Source organism: Notolepis coatsorum, assembly GCF_963971535.1.
Source record: "Notolepis coatsorum genome assembly, chromosome: 3".
NCBI classification, from domain to species: Eukaryota; Metazoa; Chordata; class Actinopteri; order Aulopiformes; family Paralepididae; genus Notolepis; species Notolepis coatsorum.
The window spans coordinates 6,569,309-6,594,308 of record NC_140167.1 but is presented as its reverse complement, the minus strand read 5'-3'; the positions used below and the strand labels follow the sequence as shown (position 1 = coordinate 6,594,308).

General features: G+C 45.8%; 1 protein-coding gene across 1 annotated transcript in view; it reads right to left on the bottom strand.

The window, feature by feature from the left end:
• Positions 1–15,019: 15,019 nt before the first annotated feature.
• The window catches only part of gabrg1 (gamma-aminobutyric acid type A receptor subunit gamma1), a gene marked incomplete at both ends in the record, with an annotated part of 45,450 nt that continues 35,469 nt past the window's right edge, over positions 15,020–25,000 (bottom strand). The window contains 9 exon segments of the mRNA XM_084310363.1: positions 15,020–15,298; positions 21,992–22,194; position 23,616; positions 23,618–23,644; positions 23,646–23,687; positions 23,689–23,808; positions 24,021–24,212; positions 24,463–24,581; positions 24,944–24,995. Of these exon segments, the coding sequence (XP_084166489.1) occupies positions 15,020–15,298; positions 21,992–22,194; position 23,616; positions 23,618–23,644; positions 23,646–23,687; positions 23,689–23,808; positions 24,021–24,212; positions 24,463–24,581; positions 24,944–24,995 (1,035 nt within the window).

Here is a 25,000-nt window from a genome sequence, read left to right as displayed (position 1 = left end):
GAGAGAAGGGTGTTTGTACATGTGTGTGTGTTTAGAAAGAGAGAAGAGAGAGAAAGAGTGTTTGTACATGTGTGTGTGTTAGAAAGAGAGAGAGAGAGAAAGAGTGTTTGTACTGTACATGTGTGTGTGTTAGAAAGAGAGAAAGAGTGTTTGTACATGTGTGTGTGTTAGAAAGAGAGAGAGAGAGAGAGAAGAGTGTTTGTACATGTGTGTGTGTTAGAAAGAGAGACAGAGAGAGAGAGAGAGAGAGAAAGAGTGTTTGTACATGTGTGTGTGTTTGAAAGAGAGAGAGAGAGAGAAAGAGAGTGTTTGTACATGTGTGTGTGTTAGAAAGAGAGAGAGAGAGAGAGAGAGAGAGAGAGAGAGAGAGAGAGAGAGAGAGAGAGAGAGAGAGAGAGAGAGAGAGAGAGAGAGAGAGAGAGAAAGAGAGTGTTTGTACATGTGTGTGTGTTAGAAAGAGAGAGAGAGAGAGAAGAGAGAGAGATGAGAGAGAGAGAGAGATGAGAGAGAGAGAGAGAGAGAGAGAGAGAAAGAGAGTGTTTGTACATGTGTGTGTGTTAGAAAGAGAGAGAGAGGGATAGAGAGAGAGAGAGAGCAGCCATGCGAGAGCAGTGCTCTGATAACCAAAAGCCACGCAGCCTTGAGTTGGAGTGGAGCTTCAGGCCATGAGGCTTTCAAGAGAGTAAAGAGCGAGAGAGAGAGTAAGAGAGAGAGAGAGAGAGAGTAGAGATGAGAGAGAAAGTAGAGATGAGAGAGAGAGAACGAGAGAGTAAAGAGAGAGCAAAGAGCGAGAGAGAGATTAAAGAGAGAGAGAGAGAGAGAGAGAAAGAGTAGAGATGAGAGAGAAAGAGAGAGAGAAAGATAGTAAAGTGCGAGAGAGAGAGAGTAAAGAGAGAGAGAGAGTAAATAGAGAGAGAGAACAAGAGAAGAGAACGAGAGAGGTAAAGAGAGATGCTCTGTTGCATCTGTTGGTCAAGAGCCAGGCTTCCTGCCGAGGAGATGATACACACTTTAGATGAGAACGCACCGAATCCACGCCTCCATCCAGTTCCTGCGGCTTTGGTTTCTATTTTATAGCCGTTTCTATTTTAGTACGACGGGCCTGTTCATAATACTCCACCGCAAAGTGTCACGATGGTGGGGGGGATCTGAACAGGAACACAGGACTGAAACACACAGAGGGTAACGAGACACACCTGGGCTGATTACAGAGAGTAACGAGACACACCTGGACTGATAACAGAGAGAGAGTAACGAGACACACCTGGGCTGATTACAGAGAGAGAGTAACGAGACACACCTGGGCTGATTACAGAGAGAGAGTAACGAGACACACCTGGCTGATTACAGAGAGTAACGAGACTCACCTGGGCTGATTACAGAGAGAGAGTAACGAGACACACCTGGGCTGATTACAGAGAGAGTAACGAGACACACCTGGGCTGATTACAGAGAGTAACGAGACACACCTGGGCTGATTACAGAGAGTAACGAGACCCACCTGGCTGATTACAGAGAGTAACGAGACACACCTGGGCTGATTACAGAGAGAGAGTAACGAGACTCAACCTGGGCTGATTACAGAGAGTAACGAGACACACCTGGGCTGATTACAGAGAGTAACGAGACACACCTGGGCTGATTACAGAGAGAGAGTAACGAGACTCACCTGGGCTGATTACAGAGAGTAACGAGACACACCTGGGCTGATTACAGAGAGTAACGAGACACACCTGGGCTGATTACAGAGAGTAACGAGACTCACCTGGGCTGATTACAGAGAGTAACGAGACACACCTGGGCTGATTACAGAGAGTAACGAGACACAACCACTGGCTGATTACAGAGAGTAACGAGACACACCTGGACTGATTACAGAGAGTAACGAGACACACCTGGGCTGATTACAGAGAGAGAGTAACGAGACTCACCTGGGCTGATTACAGAGAGTAATGAGACTCACCTGGACTGATTAGGTGCGTCTCGTTACTCTCTGTGTGTAATCAGCCCAGGTGTGTCTCGTTACTCTCTGTAATCAGCCCAGGTGAGTCTCGTTACTCTCTGTGTGTAATCAGCCCAGGTGTGTCTCGTTACTCTCTGTAATCAGCCCAGGTGAGTCTCGTTACTCTCTGTGTGTAATCAGCCCAGGTGTGTCTCGTTACTCTCTGTAATCAGCCCAGGTGAGTCTCGTTACTCTCTGTGTGTAATCAGCCCAGGTGTGTCTCGTTACTCTCTGTAATCAGCCCAGGTGAGTCTCGTTACTCTCTGTGTGTAATCAGCCCAGGTGTGTCTCGTTACTCTCTGTGTGTAATCAGCCCAGGTGAGTCTCGTTACTCTCTGTGTGTAATCAGCCCAGGTTAGTCTCGTTACTCTCTGTAATCAGCCCAGGTGTGTCTCGTTACTCTCTGTAATCAGCCCAGGTGTGTCTCGTTACTCTCTGTAATCAGCCCAGGTGTGTCTCGTTACTCTCTGTAATCAGCCCAGGTGTGTCTCGTTACTGTAAAGTAAAGTGGAGAGTTCCAGGTGCAGTATTTTTGTTATTGTGCCAGTGTCACTTGGGGAGGGGGGGGCTGAGGCATTGATCAGCCTGGTGGCTGAGGGGGAAGAAACTCAGTCTGTGACGAGCTTTCACAGCCTTTGGGATCCGCAAGCCTTCTCCCAGAGGGGAGCAGGGTGAAGAGGCTGTGACCGGGGTGGGAGGGGTCGGCCATGATCTTCCTCGCCCTCTTCAGCGCCCTGGAGTCATGCAGGGACCTGAGGGAGGGCAGGGGACAGCCGATCACCCTCTCCGCGGAGCGAATCACCCGCTGCAGCCTTGGCGAGATCTTTTGCCGCTGCAGCGGGGGAACCAGGAGATGATGGAGTGGGTGAGAATTGATTCGATGATTGCCGTGTAAAATTGGGCCATCATGGTCCACTCGGCAGTTTAAATTTCTTCAACTGCCGGAGGAAGAACATCCTCTTTTGGGCCTTTTTAAGCAGGGCCGTGATGTTAAGCTCCCACCTCAAGTCCCGGGAGATGGTCATGCCTAGGAATCGGCATGACTCCACGGAGGCCACCTGGGTGCCTCCCAGCATGATGGGAGGGGGGCGGGGCTCCCAGTATGATGGGAGGGGGCGGGGCTGCTTTCCTCCGGAAGTCCACCACCATCTCACTGTCTTTAGAGCGTTGAGCTCCAGGTTGCTGCAGCTGCACCAGCTCGGCAGCCTCTTGATACAGTGATGTCACACAGCAGCTCAAAGGCAGGCTGATGTTGATCCACTGGAAACATACTCAGATTAGTAGGGGAGCTCTGTTGCAGAGTCTGCACCCATTCTACCAAATAGGAATTAAAGCTTGTTGGCGCTGGTCTCTCCTCATCTCTCCTCATCTCTCCTCTCTCCTCTGGTCTCTCCTCCTCTCTCCTCCTCTCTCCTCTGGTCTCTCTCCTCTCTCCTCCTCCTCTCCTCCTCTCTCCTCTGGTCTCCTCCTCCTCTCTCCTCCTCTCCTCCTCTCTCCTCTGGTCTATCCTCTCTCCAGCAGGGGGCGCTGGTCTCTCCTCCTCTCTCATCTTGTCTCTCCTCCTCTCTCCTCTGGTCTCTTCCTCCTCTCTCCTCTGGTCTCTCCTCTCTCCTCTGGTCTCTCCTCCTCTCTCCAGCAGGGGGCGCTGGTCTCTCCTCCTCTCTCCTCTTGTCTCTCCTCTCTCCTCTGGTCTCTCCTCCTCTCTCCTCTGGTATCTCCTCCTCTCTCCCCCTCTCTCCTCTGGTCTCTCCTCTGGTCTCTCCTCCTCTCTCCAGCAGGGGGCGCTGGTCTCTCCCACACATGCAGCCAGATGCAGCTTCCGCTCCGCCGCAGACGCTCTGGGAATACACCTGATAGGGGAAGTCTGATTTATAGGCACGTTGACAGACGGTTGTATCGCTGTAGCCACGGCAACAGAGCTGCAGCACGGCGGGGGGGGGGGGGGGGGGGGGGTGGTATTGAATTGTAGAGCAGCAACATTCGGTGTGTGTGTGTGTGTGTGTGTGTGTGTGTGTGTGTGTGTGTGTGTGTGTGTGTGTGTGTGTGTGTGTGTGTGTTGTGTGTGTGTGTTTCCTTCAGAACATTTCCAACAGGGAGAATTTATGGCCAGCTTAACTGTTCTAACTAGAAAATCTATGTCTTCCTCTGTTGCCAAGGAAACCGATGCTTGTTCCTCTCTCACCCTCTCTCTTGCTCTCTCTCTCTCTCCCTCTCTGTCTCTCTCTGTCTCTCTCTGTCTCTCTCTCTCTCTCTCTCTCTCTCTCTCTCTCTCTCTCTAACACACATGTACAAACACTCTCTATACTCTCTCTTCATCTCTCTCTATCTCTTTCTCTCTCTCTCTCTCTCTCTCTCTCTCTCTCTCTCTCTCTCTCTCTCTCATCTCTCTCTCTCTCTTCATCTCTCTCTCTCTCTCTAACACACACATGTACAAACACTCTCTCTCTCTCTTTCTCTCTCTGTGTGTGGAAGTTGAAAGGAAAGAAACTGCAGTCTACAGAGAATATATCTCCACTTCAATTACACAATAATGTACAGAGAACATCCTTTTCAAAAACAGACTTATATTTGTGCTGTCTGTGGTGGCAGGGTCCCTCTGCCCTCAAAATGACTCCACACACTACGCCAAAGCAGGCGCTGACAGAGGACAGAGGTGTGTGCAGGGGTGTAAAAAGTACCCAGAAATTATACTTAAGTGAAAGTATGGGTACCCGTCTCAAATCGTACTCAAGTAAAAGTCAGAGTATCTGGCTAAAAACACACTTGAGTAAAAGTAAAAAAAGGTTCTACTTTTAAATGTACTTAAAGTGTTATTAGTGAGATTTTAGTTTTTGAAATGTGTTGTATTTATCGCGGAGATGCGCCATTTTGAATTAGCGGCCGTAATACTTATTATTACTCAGTAAATCACCTGTACATTGTATATTACTATTGTACTTTATTGTTACATTTGCACTCTGGTTGGATGCCACACTTATTTTCCTTGTACCGTACTTGTGCTGCATGATGGCAACCCATTTGAATGTAATCTAATGTGCAACGTTTCATCCAAATCAGCCCGGTAGTTTGCGCGATTAGCTGCGCGACAGATATAATTACGCACAGATGATTACATGATCTCCCCGGGACTCTCCCCGGGTGGGGATCACTAACGAGGAGTGATTATAATAACCACATGAAACCGAGATGCTCAACAGTATTAGAGTGATTAGAGGAACAGCCTGATGGCCTATAAGGTTAAAGAGACTGTAATTTGGGATGGTGTCATTATTATGGGATGGTATTAGAATCGATTGATGGTTCTTTTGATGACTTACGACTGGCCCGAAGTTTGTGTTATCGTGTGTTTCGAGGGCACCGTCGAGATTTTATAAACTTTTCACATACAAGTTGTTTATGGATGGATAAACGTCCACTATATTATGCATGCACACGTCCTGGGGTTTGTTCATTTATATGCATGTATCCCCTAATTCAATTTCTGTGAGGATGTGAGGGCAGAGTTACTTGTTTATTATTGTGAATTTTATGCCGATTTTTCACAGTCGCCCTGCCAATTTGAATCCATAATATATAAATATACACGTGTTTGTGAGCGTAGAAGCCTTTGTACGTGGCAGTGCTCAGCCAGGCGTGTGAAGGCACCACTGTTCCCCATCACTGCTTTTATGTTATCGTTCAATATGCTGACATCTAATCACCCGCTTACAGAAGGCTTGTGATTGACAGCTTTCATTTGTGCCTATCAGAGATGTCATCATAGACTCACCTGACTGTCATTGCTAAGCTGTTGCCGTGGCTACGCTTTCCAAGCAGTGTTGTTTGCATTGTGTCATGTCTGATGCTACCCCTAGTTTACAGAACATGACATGGCATAGTGTATCTTTAACATGACATGGCATAGTGTGTCTTTAACATGACATGGCATAGTGTGTCTTTAACATGACATGGCATAGTGTATCTTTAACATGACGTGGCATAGAGTGTCTTTAACATGACATGGCATAGTGTGTCTTTAACATGACGTGGCATAGTGTGTCTTTAACATGACGTGGCATAGTGTGTCTTTAACATGACGTGGCATAGTGTATCTTTAACATGACATGGCATAGTGTGTCTTTAACATGACGTGGCATAGTGTGTCTTTAACATGACGTGGCATAGTGTGTCTTTAACATGACATGGCATAGTGTACCTTTAACATGACATGGCATAGTGTACCTTTAACATGACATGGCATAGTGTACCTTTAACATGACATGGCATAGTGTACCTTTACATATTTTTTATTTGATTTGATTTTTATTTGTCTCGAACATAGAAACATAAAACAAGTTTAAAAAACAAAAAGGTAAATAGTCAAAGACTATTTCCATACAATAAGTGTTCGAGAAGGAACAGGGGGAAGTAAAACAACTTATCAAGCCCTGCCCCTTCCTTACAATATTTGACATTATAATTTAATAAAAATAAAAATAATATAACAAATAATAAAAAATAAAATAAAAGTACAGTTTTTTATATATCCAAATGAGAAAAAATAATAGGGTCACATTACTGCTCAAGCTCCTCTCTCTTATATGTGTCCATAAGTGCTTGTTTATAGCTACCTTTAAATGTATTGATATTTTTGCTTAATTTTATATTCGCATCCAGACCATTCCAGAGTGATACGCCACAAACTGCATGACATGAGCAGTGTAATGTCTTCCTCTGTGTAAGCGGAGTTATTGCACTCTGTCTCTATTGTCTCCTTGGAGCGGTGTGTAGACCCATTCACACTCCCAACTCCTAGCAGGGAGGAGGAGGAGGAGGAGGAGGAGGAGGAGGAGGAGGAGGAGGAGGAGGAGGAAGAGGACGAGGAGGAGGAGGAGGAGGAAGAGGGAGCCACTTTACCCCCTCACGTCTTCATGATCACGTCTCACCGGGAAATGACAATTGGCTTCCAACTCACCAAACAGTTCTCCCTCCCCCTGACTGGCAATCAGCGAGCTAATTGGTGCCTGGAGATGGTAGCCGCTGAAAGACCCTCCCCCTGACTGGCAATCAGCGAGCTAATTGGTGCCTGGAGATGGTAGCCGCTGAAAGACCCTCCCCCTGACTGGCAATCAGCGAGCTAATTGGTGCCTGGAGGTACAGCAAGCCGCTGAAAGACCCTCCCCCTGACTGGCAATCAGCGAGCTAATTGGAGATGGCCTGGAGATGGCAGCCGCTGAAAGACCCTCCCCCTGACTGGCAATCAGCGAGCTAATTGGTGCCTGGAGACAGTAGCCGCTGAAAGACCCTCCCCCCTGCTGGAAGGACTGTGGAGCTCAACTAGATTCTGATTGGTTCTCTTGAGGCAATGCGCCTGTAACAAGAAAAAGATTGCATTTAAAATATTACAGGTTTGTGTGATGACTGCATTCTGAGCACAAACCAAAACTAAATACAGTCTTGCTTACAGCGGGTTTAATCTGTGACCCTGTAATCATTTTACTGAGGAAACTAAACATGAATCCTCTGATTATTTCTTTTTTTGTTTTGTATACAAAAATAACTTATGTAAAAAAAAGTTTTTTGACCAATTATGTTTTCTGGCCATTTTAAAGGGTGTTTGTTCAAGGCTCTGCCCTGTCTGTTGTCACAGGTCACACACATAAGCAAACGAGCAGAGAACGTTCTCCACAGTGTCTAGCTACTGTACACTAAGAACTAGGGATGTTCGATATTGGCTTTTTTACCGATACCGATATACCGATATTGTCCAACTCTTTCCCCCCCAAAAAACGGAATAATTTCAGGTAATTAACATTACATATCTCTTGGCGTGGAATTAACACAACATTATGCATACTTTTGACAATAAATAAAATCTGAATTAGTCCTTACTTGCTTGCCTGGGTAAATAAAGGTTAAATAAATGTAAAAAAAAAAAAAAAAAAATTTAAAGCCGATACCGATAATATCCGATATCACATCGGTAGGCCGATAATATCGGACATCCCTACTAAGAACCTGTGACACAGAGGGGGGGGGAAACTCCTGGAGGAAAGGAACAAACAAGCATGGATGAAGTTCCAATCTCAAAATAAAGGGAAAATACAGCGGCAGACACAGGAAACGGATCCCTGGACATTAAATCCCAAGGATCCTGTTGTTCAGTGTGTTGTTGAGAAACACTCGACAGAGCAGCGCTGTGGCGAGGCGGGCACTGTGCCAGGCTTCTGGAGTTTCATCTTTCATGTGCGTCTGTGTTTGAACTGAAGAGCAGGGAAAACTCTCTCGTCTCTTCCCTCCGGTTACTGCAACACTTTTGGAGAGTATAACAACTTGAAGCCCTAAAGACGAGCCGCGTCGCTGAACACATTTCACCGCTTGCTGACAAAATCCTGTTTGTGTGTCGGAAGGAAAGGAATCACTTTGAAACAAACGTTCTTAGGGTTTCTCCAGTTTGCTCTGAACTAGGAACAACTGATGCTGCCAACACCTGGGATGCCCTCCAACTGACTCTCTGAAGCTTCTTCCTTCTCTCTTAAAAGTATGATCTCTTGTGTGTTGACTTGTAACAGTCTTAGCAGATTTCTTTCATTGTTTATTCTTATTTATTGTGCCTATATACAGTATGTATGAAATAGCTGATAAATTGTGTCTTGTATTGTAAGCTCCTCATCACTGTAAACGAGGGTGACCTCGGTGTCTTATGAATTGAAATAAAGGTTGGAAATTAAATGAAGGCATTCTTGTATTCACCTTTTAAATATTTTTCTACACGTACAACTTTCCAAAAATGGATTCAATAAATACTAATACAAATAACAAAGAGCGGGGGCGGCTGGGTGGCGCAGTGGGCAAGGCGCTCGCCACCAACACAGGAGATACTGGTATCGAGCCCAGCTCTCAGCATTGCTTCCGGCTTGGCCGGCCGTCGTACTAACACAATTGGCAAGTGTTAGAGGGTGGGAAAGCCAGTGGGTGGGTCCTGGTCGTTGTAAACAGCGACTCCTACATCAGCGAGGAAAGGATCTAAGGGGGGTAGTGTGATCCTTCCACACGTTACACCCTCTCAGTGAGAGTCCGCGCTGCCAGGTGAAAAGAAGCGGTTGATTGGCTACACATGTGTTGGAGGAAGCATGTGATAGCCTCCACTCTCCCAGACCGACGGTAGGGGGTAGGTGCGCAGCGACCAGGCAGGGGATTCGGAATTGGCATAACGACTAACATTGGGATGGGAGAAAAACGGAGGAAAAAGGAGGGGGGAAAAGATTTTCTTTTAAATAACAAAGAGCTGCAGCAGAAAAAGTACAGAACGCAGAGTTTTCTTTTTTCCAGGCGCTGCTTTATTCTGTCACAGTGGTTTGAGTTAGTTTTCACAATACAACACAAACACAAAGGATGGCATCGTACACACAGGAGACAACATGTTTTCAATATGGCTTGAGTTGAACGCAAAAATACATTGCATCGTCTTAACGATCGTTAGTAACGCGTTTGTGTCCACATCGCGGCTTCAGACGGGACGGAGACGACGTGTCCGCCTGGTCTGGCCACCGCGTCGGGAAACACAGCATAGTACATCAGGACGTCTCTTTCGACCACTTACCACGAGTGACTTCTTCCGTGACCTCACCAAGCGTTTTGAGTGGATGAATTTAGTTACATCTTTACAAAGAATGATGAGTGTGATATGACCTAATATACTTCTAATATACTTTTGAGTATACCTAAGAAGTATACCTAATTATACTTCTCTAAAAGGATAATTCCGCTCTTATTCTCAACACACGGTGACTACGTCGACTATTTCTCTATCATCTGCCGTCGTCCCGATCGATTTTTCCCACCGCAATCTCGTCAGTCGGACGACGAACAAGCTGCTGACGAGGGGTTTCTTGGAGGTGATGAGGGGTTTCTTGGAGGTGATGAGGGGGTTTCTTGGAGGTGATGAGGGGTTTCTTGGAGGTGATGAGGGGTTTCTTGGAGGTGATGAAGGGTTTCTTGGAGGTGATGAGGGGTTTCTTGGAGGTGATGAAGGGTTTCTTGGAGGTGATGAGGGGTTTCTTGGAGGTGATGAGGGGTTTCTTGGAGGTGATGAGGGGTTTCTTGGAGGTGATGATGAGGGGTTTCTTGGAGGAGGTGATGAGGGGTTTCTTGGAGGTGATGAGGGGTTTCTTGGAGGTGATGATGAGGGGTTTCTTGGAGGTGATGATGAGGGGTTTCTTGGAGGTGATGATGAGGGGTTTCTTGGAGGTGATGAGGGGTTTCTTGGAGGTGATGAGGGGTTTCTTGGAGGTGATGATGAGTGGTTTCTTGGAGGTGATGATGAGGGGTTTCCTGGAGGTGATGATGAGGGGTTTCTTGGAGGTGATGAGGGGTTTCTTGGAGGTGATGAGGGGTTTCTTGGAGGTGAGTCCTCGTCTGCACCTTCCGAGTCCGAATGCAGTCAATGCTCGAGTCCAAGTCCGAGTCATCAGTGCTCAAGTCCAAGTACAGTCACAAGTCCTGAAAATCAGTCAGTCCTGGACTTGAGTACTACAACACTGGTGTGTGTGTGTGTGTTTATTTAATGTTCTAAGTCTGCGTGTGATGATGTTACTGTGGTGTCCATTGTGACTGGCTGTTAGTTCTGCGTAGTTCCTATCGGCGGTCCGAATGGACGAGATCTTGACTGGAATCGTCCGGCAGAGATGGTAGAGAAATAAAAGGTTGAAAACGGCCGTAATACATTATCCTTTTACGATGGTTATGACGGCATCAGGGATCATCATCGTTGGGGCAGAGGGGGAGAAGGATGAGCAAGACAAGAGAATCTATACGAAGAAAAAAACGACTGTTCTACAGTCCTAACACTACTCAGCATCTGCAGCGGCAAGACCAAGCTTTGTCAATTGTGCATAATTCTCCAAATTACCCCGCCGGCTCTCAAGTTAACATAGTAAGCAGTTCGACTACTTACAGGTTGGTCTACCGACGGCTCTTTGCCCCCCTCGAAAAGAAACAATGCTCGCATTTATTATGCCATTTAAAGATCAGTAAATATCACGTCGGTAAATATGAAGCATAATTCAATCGGTTACATACAATTCTTGAAGCTTTCTTTGCCCCAAATATTCGGATAAGATAAGATAAAGAGTGCATTCATTCAACAGACTGCTGAGAGAGATATTATTTTTTTTTAGGACAGCGCTACATGAAAATACAACACATCACAGCAAAAGCATTGTCATAACAAGAGTCAGGCTCAGCGTTCTGCAACCCATGTATCTACAAACAGTCCCTTTGATACCGACAGCGTTGACGCTACGTTTAGCGGAGCATCCGTCATTCGCACACAACGTGTTGCCCGTTGTTAGCGTTCAGCGATAAAACAGTTAACAATATAATAATTCAGAATGTTCAGGATCAGTGACTGCGCTTAGAACCGCAAAGGAAGAAAAAAGGAACGTAAGGCAGCAGTGAAAATAAAGGGTTTCACTTTCTATAGATGTACCCATGGAGGACAGGGATACTTTTTTGACAACTCTGCATAATTGTAGTTTGTCTGAAGCTGCGCACACACTGTCAGGGGTATCGTCCATCAGGCACCCCTCCATTGCTGTGAGTCTACCGACCTTCTTGCATAAAACCGTTCGGCTAAATGACGTAATGTAAATTAAATTGCATTACATTTAATTGCATTTAAATTAATCACATTAAATTGCATTTCACCAAAGGGCTAGGTTTTTCTTAGCGTTATTAGCGTCCGGATAGTGCTGATGTGAGATCTGCTATGCTAAGCTATAGTTTTGGCTTGTCGTGATCTCTGGACAGTATGTGCCCATGCAGCTTATGATCTCTGGACAGTATGTGCCCAGCTTGTGTGACGTTGTTAACTTTCAAAAGGTTCACCTGGCATCAATGAATGTAGCTCTATTGAACCCCCATTGAGTGGGTATTTTAATGTCTGAAGACAACATACAGTATAGGTCGACATTTTGCAGGCTGTAAAACCAGCGTGGACAACTAAGAATATATATTGTTTACTAATGTGTACATTAGTTTAGAATAATCATATATCTGAGACATATTTTCTTGTACAATTGTGATATTTGACCTTTTTGCTATAACTGAAAATGCTGTATTTCTTGTGAGGCCTACTACACTAACCCTAACCCTACACATGTGGAAGTTTTCACATCGATCCTGAACATGACAATTATACATCCTACAAAATTGTAACTGATAGTTTCTTTGGTTTACGTGGACGCTCCAAGAGGAACTAGACTAATCTCGCTGCAGCTAGCGCATTTTGATGGGAAAACGAGTGCCCCAGCAGAAAATATCTGCTGTCTTTTAAGCGTTGCTCGTGTAACCCACCCAGCTTCCAACCCAGGCCGCGTCTATACTTCCCACAAGCAAGTTGTCCTTCCGCGTTGCTCTGATTGGCCACTGATGTTTCTGGCCATGTGACATGTGCGCCAATCGCATGACGAGCAGTGTCTTAGCCCATTTCCGCGTCGAACAGCCTGCAAACCACCTAACGCCTAGTTTATCACTGGTTAAGCTTTAGGCGACTCTTTCGCAGTTGGTTAAGGTTAGAGTTTGGAATCAGGGCTGGCGTTCTATCGCCCGCTGCTCTAAGACAAACTCTAACCTTAACCAACTTCGAAAGAGCGCCTAAGCTTAACCGTCCAAAGAACTTGCCATCACACGATTGGGCGCACATGTCACATGACCAGAAACGTCAGTGGCCAATCAGATCGCGCAAAAGGACAACTTGCTTGCGGGAAGTATAGACGCACCCAGGCCCCCACTCAGGAACTCCCCCTGGCCAAGGGTGGGTTACAAGGCTTCAGGCAGGGCTGCTACACATGCCCATTTTCAGCTAGCATTACAGTATGGCAGCCTCATTTCAGACACCGTGAGGAAGTATACTTACTATTCACACAGTCGACCATTAATAATAATTGTATGTTATGTTATAGCCATAAGTAATATATTGACTATATAAGACACACTTTTCTCGCCCAGACCCTAACCCTAATCGTAACCACACTGTTACCTTAGCCTCTTCAGCCCTTTCCTGTAAACATGTTGTGACCTGTGTATTTAAATTAATAAATAGACATTTTTGTTTTCTAAGCAGATACTCGGACATTTTCTTTGCCGAACCACTGCCTACTGGGCGCAGTGATTTAATCACCTCAAAAGCCCAGTTTTTCAAAAAGCAACAGGGCTTTTGAGGTGATGAAATCACTGCGCCCAGGCAGAAAATGGTTTGGCAAAAATAAATTCAGAGTATACATCTGCTTAGAAAACAAAAATGTCTAATAATTCTTTTATTAATTTCTTCCATGTGGTAAATACACAGGTCACAACATGTTTACAGGGACGTTTTGGAGTTATATTTGGAGTGTATTTCGTGACTGTAGGGAACTAGGCTACACTGGCACACCTACTTCCAGTGAATGATGCTAAGCTAGGCTAACGGTGCGGCTGTTCCCTAAAACTATGTAATGCACAGAGAAGAAAAGGGTATGTATCAGCTTGTGTAACTCCAGGGTAGATGGCAAATAAGCTAATTTCCCCAAAAGTTGGCGTGTTCCTTTAAACTAAACATAACCTTAACCCTAACCTTAACCACACTGTTACCTTAAACTAACCATAACCATAACCCTAACTTTCTATCTTAATCATAACTGTTAGACATTAAAACGAGTATTGCTGTGTTTGTATCAGGGTGGGTGTCTTAGTCTAGTGGTGAGAGCATATGAAATGTATATGTATTACTTATACAGTAAGTACAAATACATTACTTATGGCTATAAAATAACGTACAATATAAAATTAAGTAACTTTTTTCCTGTGGTCGTACTTCATTTATGTTTTCTGATGAGACCGTGTTGGTATACTTTTCTATTTGAATCTTCTAATCGAGAAGAAAAGTGAAAAGTTGAGGATTTGCAGATCTATAGAGAGACGCATTAGTATAGAAAACAGCCATAATAATAGATCTATAGAGTTAGACTCACTACGTGCATGCAGTTCTCAGCGACCAAAACTTGGTGAAAATAATGTCCCTTTGCCTTAAATTGTAGCAGAAAAAGCACGATACATTCCAAGTTCCATTCCTCCAATTTCAATAATAAAATATGAATCCATTACGTCTTGAGGTTATTGCTCCTTGATTATATTGATATTATAGACTGTACAGCTGCCATTCAGTAATAATTGAATTGACTGAAAATGTCATATAGTTGTTGCTGGGAATATTTCACTTTGCATGTAAATGCTACACAGTACAGACTTGTTGTGTTGCATCAGTCTGGTTAAAATAATCCCCTCTCGACAGCGTGACCGACGTTCTCGTCTAAACGCGCCACAGCGCCGTGTAAAGGAACCGTCTACGAATTCACTCGCTTCACGCTAAAAGGGGGGAGGGGGGGGGGGGCGCGGGGGGGTTACCAATCGAACGGAAATCCACATCAAGACAAGGTTTTGAAGAGCGAATTACTTTGTGTCGACGACAGCGCGGCGATTCCCCGGTCGCTCGACACGGAGTCGCTTATTATGAGACATTACTGTATAAAAACGCGGCTGCTTATAGGAAAAACAACCATAGCTCAGTTTAGCCAGAGTGGCTTCGACCGAGGTTACAGATGCGTAGCGCGCCACGCCGCGCCACGGCCGCCGACCCAACCCCCCCTTGGCTCGGCCCGGTGCGCCCCCCGGTGGTGTGACCTCCCTAAACTACAGCGGCGAGGCGCTTGCTATAGAAAAATAGAACCCCATGAACACCACGGTTGCTTGAATATTCAAAAGAGGGTGATATTAGTATTACTCCTTCTCCTCCTTTCAATTTCCCCAAGGGGATCAATAAAGGAATATCTTATCTTACATCTTATCTTATTAGCAAAACCAAGCGAGGCGGCAGACGGTAAACAATCACGCAGACGTTTCTCCTTCCCAAGTGTAGCTTTGATGGCGATTTCTCCTCTTTTATGGCGTTTTCTTTTATCATTATTATTATTAGTAGTAGTACAGTTATTATTATAATGTTTATAAATACAGATAACCGATCCAGTACACCAGGTTGAAGAGGCCGAAGGCGGTGGGGAAGAATATCCGGGAGTACGAGTCGATCTTGGAGACGTGGACGTGGATGCGGTTCCTCCGCCAGCCGCCGGAGCGGCAGTCCTCGAAGCAGCAGAAGAAGGTGGTGCAGTCCTTGCCCTCCAGACACTCGTAGGCGTCCTCCTCCTCCCCCCTGTAGGGGGCGATGTGGTTCATCTGGAGCAGCGACGTGCCCGGGCGGAGGTTCATCATGCTGGACGACTTCTGCCCGGGGAGGAGGAGGAGGAGGGAAGAAGAAGAAGAAGAAGAAGAAGAAGAAGAAGAAGAAGAAGAAGAAGAAGAAGAAGAAGAAGAAGAAGAAGAAGAAGAAGAAGAAGAAGAAGAAGAAGAAGAAGAAGAAGTCATTATTTGTCATGCAGATGAACACACGCATGTGATGGGCGACACACAGGAAAACACACACACACACACACACACACACACACACACACACACACACACACATGCACTGAGTCGCCAATGAAATGCCTCCCTGCACTGTTCCCATCCCGTTGTCCCCCCCCCCCCCCCCCCCCAAGGGCAGCCAGGACCAATCCAAGTGCTCCAGTCCGTCTTGGTCAGGGACGCGACAGCGTTAGCGATCTGTTGTGCATGTTTTTCCATTGGGTTTATCTTATCACACAGAAAGGCCCGGGAGATACCCCCCCACCTGGGTACCTGGCGAAAATGATTGATCAATGTAGTAGCCAACGAGCGTCCGCTCCGAAAGCGATCCCAGATGGGCGGGTGAAGGTGGGGGAAGGTGACGAAGAAGTCCTTTGTCCTGACTCGTGCGTCTGAATGAATGGAAGTGGACGGCCATTTTGGAAAATCACATTGAATTATTGCGGTACACACATTACAAAAAGCTTTCTACAAAAAAGAAATTCTGTGGGATTTTTATAGACTTTGGATCTGTATGACTATAAGACTTCAGGCTATGGAACCGTTATGTTTTCCAGCTCCTACATCTCAGCTGGAACCCAGAAACAGGCATCTGGCAACAAGTCAACACAACAGTAAGGAGAAAATATTTTATTTCAGTGTGTTCAAACCTCTGTTTCTCTATTACATTAGCACTGTTAGTTAGTGATTTGCATGTGCTATAAGTATAAAGTATAAAGTATAGCTTTGCAAAAAAGCTATGCGAATCGCTTTCATTTTCTGCAAAATGGGGGGGTATACTTAAGAGGTTAAAGTGGTATGTGGTCCAGTTATGCTGCTCTGATTAATGGTCATGTTAAAGTGGTATGTGGTCCAGTTATGCTGCTCTGATTAATGGTTGTGTTAAAGTGGTATGTGGTCCAGTTATGCTGCTCTGATTAAAGGTCATGTTAAAGTGGCATGTGGTCCAGTTATGCTGCTCTGATTAAAGGTCATGTTAAAGTGGTATGTGGTCCAGTTATGCTGCTCTGATTCATGGTTGTGTTAAAGTGGTATGTGGTCCAGTTATGCTGCTCTGATTAAAGGTTGTGTTAAAGTGGTATGTGTGTTGTGTCCTCTAACATTACATGTTGAAGCTGTACTCCCAAGAGTCTCCACATGGGGCGTAGTTAATAGAATGATGTTATGCCTACAGGAAGTGCAGAAGAAGAGTACACAATGCTGTATGATGATACCCTGCTGTAACATGCTGTAACCTAACGTGCTTGACTAAAAGGCTAAAGAGTAATCCTGTATCCGGAGTCTTATTACTACACCTCTACACCTACATACAAAATACTACGTACGTACTACATAACAATTGGCGACGAGGAAGTTGAACCGGGGAATTTTTTAGCGGACGTTTTTACTGCAGGAGAAATGGCTAATTTACATGTAGCTTCTCCGACGTCGTTTTTAACCTGCCCTGGGAAACCTACTATGCCGTTCAAGACTTGGCACCAGATGTTCAAGAATTACATACTGGTAATAAATGCGACTGGAAACGGTTGGTCCGAGGCTCGGAAGAGAGCTACCCTTTTACATTGCCTTGGTACCGAGGGTCAGCGGATTTTCTACACATTGCCAGATACAGGTGATTCCGTGGCTGACGCTGAGGCAGCGTTGAATGCACATTTTACTCCAAGAATCAACTGCCCTGTTGGTGACTGAGTTTGGGGCTGCTTGCTCTACCTGCCCTGAAGTGACTGCACTGCGTGGTCAGATTAACAGGGGTTGGCCTCACTCAGCGAAATCAGTGAGCCAAGATCTGATTGCATACTTCAAAATCAGAGAGGAACTGTCAGTCAAGGACAATTACGTCCTCAGAGGCAACCGCCTCATCGCACCAGTGTTCTTACGCCATACATTGCTCACACTGGCACACGAGAGCCACCAGGGGGTCGTACGCACTAAGCAGCGTCTGCGGGATCTCTATTGGTGGCCGAAGATGGACTCTCAAGTTCAGGCCGACATATCCAAATGTGTCTCTTATCAGTCTAATGACAAGACGGCCAAGATTTATTTTGCACCTCTACAGCCAGTTCCACTGCCAGACGGCCAGTGGAAGAAGCTAGGCCTCGACATAGTCGGGCCCTTTGAGTCAGCTGTGCCAGCCTGCCGTTACGCGATCACACTGACGGACTACTATTCTAAGTGGCCAGAGGTAGCCTTTTCTCACAACGCTACAACTACGGATGTAACCAAGTTCCTAAGCTCTGTGTTCAGTCGCCATGGTAACCCAGAGAGCGTCGTCACAGACAATGGACCTCAATTCACATCAGCAGCCTTCGCCGAGTACCTCAAGGAAAGAGACATTGCTCACAATCGGATTTCAGTTTACTATCCGGCGGCTAATGGTGCTGTCGAACGCTTCCATCGTGTTCTGAGGAGTTGCATTCAGACAGCGATCCAGCAGTCTCAACCGTGGAAAGAGGCTGTGTTGGGTTGACTGCAAGTATACAGAGCCACTCCCCACGCCACCACTGGCGTTTTACCACATGAACTGCTTTACGGTCGTAAAATGCGCACCAAACTGGACGTACTGCCCTTGCAGCCTACTGTGAGTTCACAGGACGAGACTATGAGAGAAACGGTCCAAAACAAGCAAGCCAAAATGAAGCGATACACAGATGCTAAGCGTGGCGCTCGTGCACCTGTTTTTCGGGAGGGGGAGAGAGTCAGGATTAGAACACCACATCACGTCCCCAAAGCACACCCGAGATACAGTGCACCAATGACAGTGAAAAAGAAGATTGGCAAAAGCACCTTTCTGCTCAGTGATGGAAAGAAATGGAACACATCCCGTCTGGCTCACACTTCGAACACTCCAGATGAGCAGGACTTAGGGATCCGCCCTGCCCTGACAGCGCTCAGCGGTCACACTCCAGCACAGTCGCATGCAAGAAACAAGCCTAGTTGGCATCAGGACTTTGTTGCACACTGAGTGAGAACTAAGAGTAATATTGGTTGAGCATATATAATTATATCTTGATAATGATTGAATAACCTGTGCTCCCTTTGTTTAATGATTACCTTGAGTTACACCGCATAGTTTTATTTGACGTAATTGGTGCGAGTTCGGTCACGTATCTTGTGCTTGACCAATAGCAGCTCTCTTTGTTGCCAAGTTACAGACAAGAAAAGAATTGTGTAAACAGTAACGTGACGTTAGCATGTCATCCACGGAGTAGATCTTGACGAAAATGGACAAAAAACACATTCTAACGTTCGCAAAATAGGTTTCTAAACAATGTTATATATTAATCTTTTACCGTTACGCATATAGACTGCCCTTCCGACTGAATAATGTCAGGATAGAATAAAAATATTAGGTAAAGAGAGAGAGATGCCCCATATTCCATTGCAGTTTGCACGGCCTCCTCAGCGTGCCTCTCCGCGGACCTATATATTTTATGCACAGCGTGGGTGATGATGATGATGATGATGATAGAAACCGCTGTGGCGCATACAGTTGAATGCTGGTATTACACTCACTGAGGGACACGAAGAAGTCAAGTCCGATGGGATTTGGGAATCTCAAATACAAATCGGGATTGGAATAAAAAATGCATTTATATTAAACAATACAGAATATACAGCACTTCTTGGGGTCTGTAGGGTAAGCACTTATTCCCTCCCCCCTGAACATTTATGGAGATGTATGGGCCTTTTAAATCAGTGATAAAAGTGTCTTTCAAGGATAAGTGAGCTCCTGCACTGATTATTATTAGGGATGCTCGATATTGGCTTAATTTCCGATACCGATATCAACCGATACCGATATATGCAGGGTTTCCCCCCCCCAAAAAACGGAATAATTTCAGGTAATTAACATTACATATCTCTTGTCGTGGAATTAACACAGCATTATGCATACTTTTTACAATAAAAAAATCTGAATGTGTTCTTACTTGCTTGCCTGGGTAAATAAAGGTTAAAATAAAAAGATTGGCCAATATCGGCCGATAATATTGGTAGGCCAATAATATCGGACATCCCTAATTATTATAGTTCAATATTCAATATTTGATCACCAAAACCCCCCAAAAAGCATAAAAAAGGGGCCCCCCCACCCGAAAAGGGCCCTTAAAAATCGGGGCTTGGGCGCTGCGCGCGCTTGGTTAAAAAACACACACAGGTATAATGCCCTTTTCAGCCTTTGAGCACCTGCCCCTCTAAAGTCCTGTGCACGTCCCTGGTACTCGAGTACAAATACTCTCCACTGCTGCAAAAGATTATGAGCAGGAATGGTGGCGGCTCAGGTTGGCAGAGGTTTGCCAAGAGGCAGGATGATTCTAGGCACAGAGCTCAGCTAAGCAGCTTGCCTGAACCCCCAGGCACATTCCTCTGCTGCCAACATCTCACGCCGTTTGGTTATTGAAGAAGTGCCACCGTTTGAACGGCGCTCGGGGGGGTTTGCTTCCTCAATAACACGGAGTCCCAGAGCCAGCTGGAGAGACGTGGATTAACCCTTTCACTACCACACTACACAAGGTTAACCCTTTCACTACCACACTACAGAAGGTTAACTGTTTCACTGCCACACGGCAAAGGGTTAAGCCTTTCACTGCCACACTACAGACGGTTAACCCTTTCACCACCACACTACAGAAGGTTAACCCTTTCACTACCACACTACAGAAGGTTAACCCTTTTACTATCACACTACAGAAGGTTAACCTTGCACTACCACACTACAGAAGGTTAACCCTTTCACTGTCACACTACGGCGGGGCGGCCGGGGGGGCGTGGCTCAGGGGTAGAGCGGGTCGTCCAATGATCGAAGGGTTGGTGGTTCGAATCCCGCTCAAGCCCATGTCCATCCCACTGCCGTTGTGTCCTTGGGCAAGACACTTAACCTACTTGCCTCGTATGAATGTGTATGCATGTGAATGAATGTTGGTGGTGGTCGGAGGGGCCGTAGGCGATGATTATTCGCCACGCTTCCGTGAGTCTGCCTCAGGGCAGCTCTGGCTGCAATTGTAGCTTACCACCACCGGTATGACTGTGTATGAACGAATAATGGACTCTGTAAGCGCTCTGGGGTCACTGGGGTGTCATGAAGAGCGCTATATAAATCCAATCCATTATTATTATTATTATTACTACAGAAGGTTAACCTTGCACTACCACACTACAGAAGGTTAACCTTGCTCTACCACACTACCGTCTGTAGTGTGGTTGTGAAAGGCTTAACCTTCTGTAGTGTGGTAGTGAAAGGGTTAACCTTCTGTAGTGTGGTAGTGAAAGGGTTCTTTGTCTCCAGATCTGCAGGCCCCTGCATGCCATGCTTAGGCTGGCACATATTTGAGTTTTCTCCTCTTGCCAAAGATAAGATGCCTATTTCTTGTGTTGTGGATGTGCAGTGGACGGCAGACTGGGACAAGCTCAGACAGTCTATGATTCATGTTGTTGACAACTTGATACATAATCCTGTTGATGTTCGGTTGGCAGACCTTCTCTAGAGTTTAGATTCCTCTCAGGGGAAAAGCTTTCTGAACTAGCATAACGTATGAGACGCTTCATCTCACCAAACTTTTTCAATATGGCTTGTTTTATTAGTTTAGAATATCTTATCGATGGGTGAAACGCAAAACCTCCTATCTGAAAATTGTTTTCTTGCAGAATGCAATTTTTTTTAAGGATACCCAATACAATACACTGCTTTTGGCTTTTGGAAAATATCTTGCAGACAGACTGAATAGGTGCAGATAGGAGGTTTCTCATCATCCAAAGTGAAATTAGAAAAATCTGAAATTTTGCAGATAGGAGGTTTTGCGTTTCAGCCATGAACTACCTGCTATCAGAAGAATATACCGTCAGAGTGACAAGCTACAGAAGACGGCCACAAACGATAGTACGAGTGATGAAGAGGACGAAAAGGAACATTTCATTACCCCGGGAATAAAAACAAGTTTTAACTTTTAGTAAATTTAAAAGTGGAAACTTTTGGACTTTTACTCAAGTGTGTTTTTAGCCAGATACTCTGAGTACGATTTTGAGACGGTCCAGGACTTGTTACCCTGCTGGAGAGCTAGCGGTGGGTGACCTTGAGACCTGTTAGGACTAGGGATGTTCGATATTGGCTTTTTTACCGATATCCGATATACCGGTATTGTCCAATTTCCGATACCGATATATGCAGGGTCCCCCCCCCCCCCCCCCCCCAAAAAAACGGAATAATTTCAGGTAATTAACATTACATATCTCTTGTCGTGGAATTAACACAACATTATGCATACTTTTGACAATAAATAAAATAAGAATTTGTTCTTACTTGCTTGCCTGGGTAAATAAATGTTAAATAAAGGAAAAAAAAAGAGAAAAAAAGGGATTAAAAAAAAAAAAAAAAAAAACGATATTACATTTGAATGCCAATATCGACCGATAATATCGGACATCCCTAGTTAGGACTTGTTACTCGCTGGAGAGCTAACGGTGGGTGACCTTGAGACCCGTTAGGACTCGTTGGTCGTCGGGGGGGGGGGGGGGTACCTGCGCGCCGCTCTTGGCCTTGCCCTTCTTGGGCGGCCGGTTGCTGGTGAAGTAGTGCAGCGTCCCGTACTCCATGAGGGCTGCGAAGGTGAAGATGAAGCACACGGAGACGAACAGGTCCATGGCCGTGACGTAGGACACCTTGGGGAGGGACTTCCTGGAGATGGTGCTCAGCGTCGTCATGGTGAGCACCGTGGTGATGCCTGGGGGAGGAAGTGACATCACAGAGACGTGAGTCAGTGTACATGGTGAGCACCGTGGTGATGCCTGGGGGAGGAAGTGACATCACAGAGACGTGAGTGTGCACCGTGGTGATGCCTGGGGGAGGAAGTGACATCACAGAGACTTGAGTCAGTGATGTGGAACTTTCTTGTTCTCCGTGTGTGTTATGTAGTTGTTGACACGATACATTATCACTATAGTTGGAAAGGACTAAGGGTGGGATCCACAAAGAATGGATTGCACGGTGCTAATTGCACCCTTACTCACAATTCATTATGAATTGAAAATGGGGGACCCCGATGTAAACAAGACGAAAGTCTTTCTCTGGTCTGCATCCCCTTAACAATTGTGTGTATTGAGCCGTACTGTACTGTATTGTACCCATTCTGCAATCTGTTAATAACATTTTCAATCAATCAATCACCGCGCAGTACCCCCCCCCCCCCCCCCCCGCCCCAGTCAGTGTAGCTGGTCATCATAGCGCGGGCGCCGTGACGTCATCTTAAACGCGACACACAGATAGAGGGTTTCGAAGCTATGAAACCAGTGCCTTTCTTAGCTAATTTACGCTAGCCGCAATGCTAACGGTTAGAACGCGAGGCTACTGTACCAGTTCGTCCGCCTCGGCGCCTCCATATTACATTGCCGTTTTTCTGAATAAAACACGTAGGGCTAACGTTTAAACTCGCTAAACTCTCTTCACTTCTCTCACGCTCCCCGTTTCCTCCAAACATAACAAACGATGCTGTCCATCAACACTGCACATCGGGATCAGTTCTGTCAGGCTTTGCGCCTCCTGGTGGCAGATAACAGAACAGAAATCAACCTCAAAATCAAGGGTGGCGTAGCGGAGATTGCGCTCGTCACCAATGCAAGAGACTCCGGTCTCGAATCCCGGTGTCAGCATTGCCTGCGGCTTGGGCCAGTCGTCATACTATCTCAATTGGCAGAGGTAGCGGGTGGAAAGTCGATGGGGTGGGGATTGGACGTTGTGGACAGCGACTCCTACAGGTCGGTTGGGTGACGCCTGCACAGCAGAGACAGGAAGTATCGGGGGCAGCGTGAGCCTCCCACGCGTTACTCCTCGCCACTGAGAGTCCGCGCTGGCAGGTGAAAAGATGCGACAGGCTGCCTCCTCGTGTACCGGAGGTGACACATGTGATGCAAGGCTTCTATCCTCCCTACGACTGACCAGTGGGAGGCGTAGTCTAACAACGTTCAAGACAGGGGAGGGGAGAATTGGCAATGTGAAATCGGGATGGGAGAAAATAGAAAAATAAGGAGAAAAAAGTGGATCAAAAGAAAATAAATCAACCGCGGTGGAACGGTAGACAGTCCTAATGGCTGTAGCTGTTTCGGTGTGTGACCCCAGACCCTACGGTGGTGTGACCCCCGACCCTACCCCAGCGAGGTGCGGGCCGGGACCGCGTCCCTTGTTGATCCAGAAGGAGACCCAGGACAGAACCACGATCATTGCTGCAGGGGATGTAGGTCTGGATGGTGAAGTAGCCCATCCGGCGACTCAGGTCGAAGTAGATGGTCATGATCACGTACTCTCCTGCATAAACATAACAGAAGATGATCACGTTCTCATCCTAGAGAAACATAACAGAAGATGATGATCACGTTCTCTCCTGGAGAAACATAACAGAATATGATCACGTTCTCTCCTGGAGAAACATAACAGAAGATGATGACGTTCTCTCCTGCAGAAACATAACAGAAGATGATCACGTTCTCTCCTGCAGAAACACAACAGAAGATGATCACGTTCTCTCCTGCAGAAAACATAACAGAAGATGATCACGTTCTCTCCTGCAGAAACATAACAGAAGATGATCACGTTCTCTCCTGCAGAAACATAACAGAAGATGATCACGTTCTCTGCTGCAGAAACATAACAGAAGATGATCACGTTCTCTCCTGCAGAAACATAACAGAAGATCATGATCACGTTCTCTGCTGCAGAAACATAACAGAAGATGATCACGTTCTCTCCCTGCAGAAACATAACAGAAGATGATCACGTTCTCTCCTGGAGGAGAAACACAACAGAATATGATCACGTTCTCTCCTGCAGAAACATAACAGAATATGATCACGTTCTCTCCTGCAGAAACATAACAGAAGAAGATGATCACGTTCTCTCCTGGAGAAACATAACAGAATATGATCACGTTCTCTCCTGCAGAAACATAACAGAAGATGATCACGTTCTCTCCTGCAGAAACATAACAGAATATGATCACGTTCTCTCCTGCAGAAACATAACAGAAGAAGATGATCACGTTCTCTCCTGCAGAAACATAACAGAAGATGATCACGTTCTCTCCTGCAGAAACATAACAGAAGATGATCACGTTCTCTCCTGCAGAAACATAACAGAAGATGATCACGTTCTCATCCTGGAGAAACATAACAGAAGAAGATGATCACGTTCTCTCCTGCAGAAACATAACAGAAGATGATCACGTTCTCTCCTGCAGAAACATAACAGAAGATCATCACGTTCTCTCCTGCAGAAACATAACAGAAGATTTTATTTTATTTTTATTGTCAAATAATTCTGTATTTTGTCTTTGTGGACCCCCTTGAAAACGAGATGGTCTCATCTCAAGGGGTTATTCCCAATAAAGAAATCTCAATCAATGATCACGTACTTTCCTGGACTGAGAGGTACTGAGAGGTACTGGAGGTACTGGGTTTACTGGGTTTACTGGAGGTACTGACCCGTGTACTGGAGGTACTGACCCGACTGGAGGTACTGGAGGTACTGGAGGTACTGGG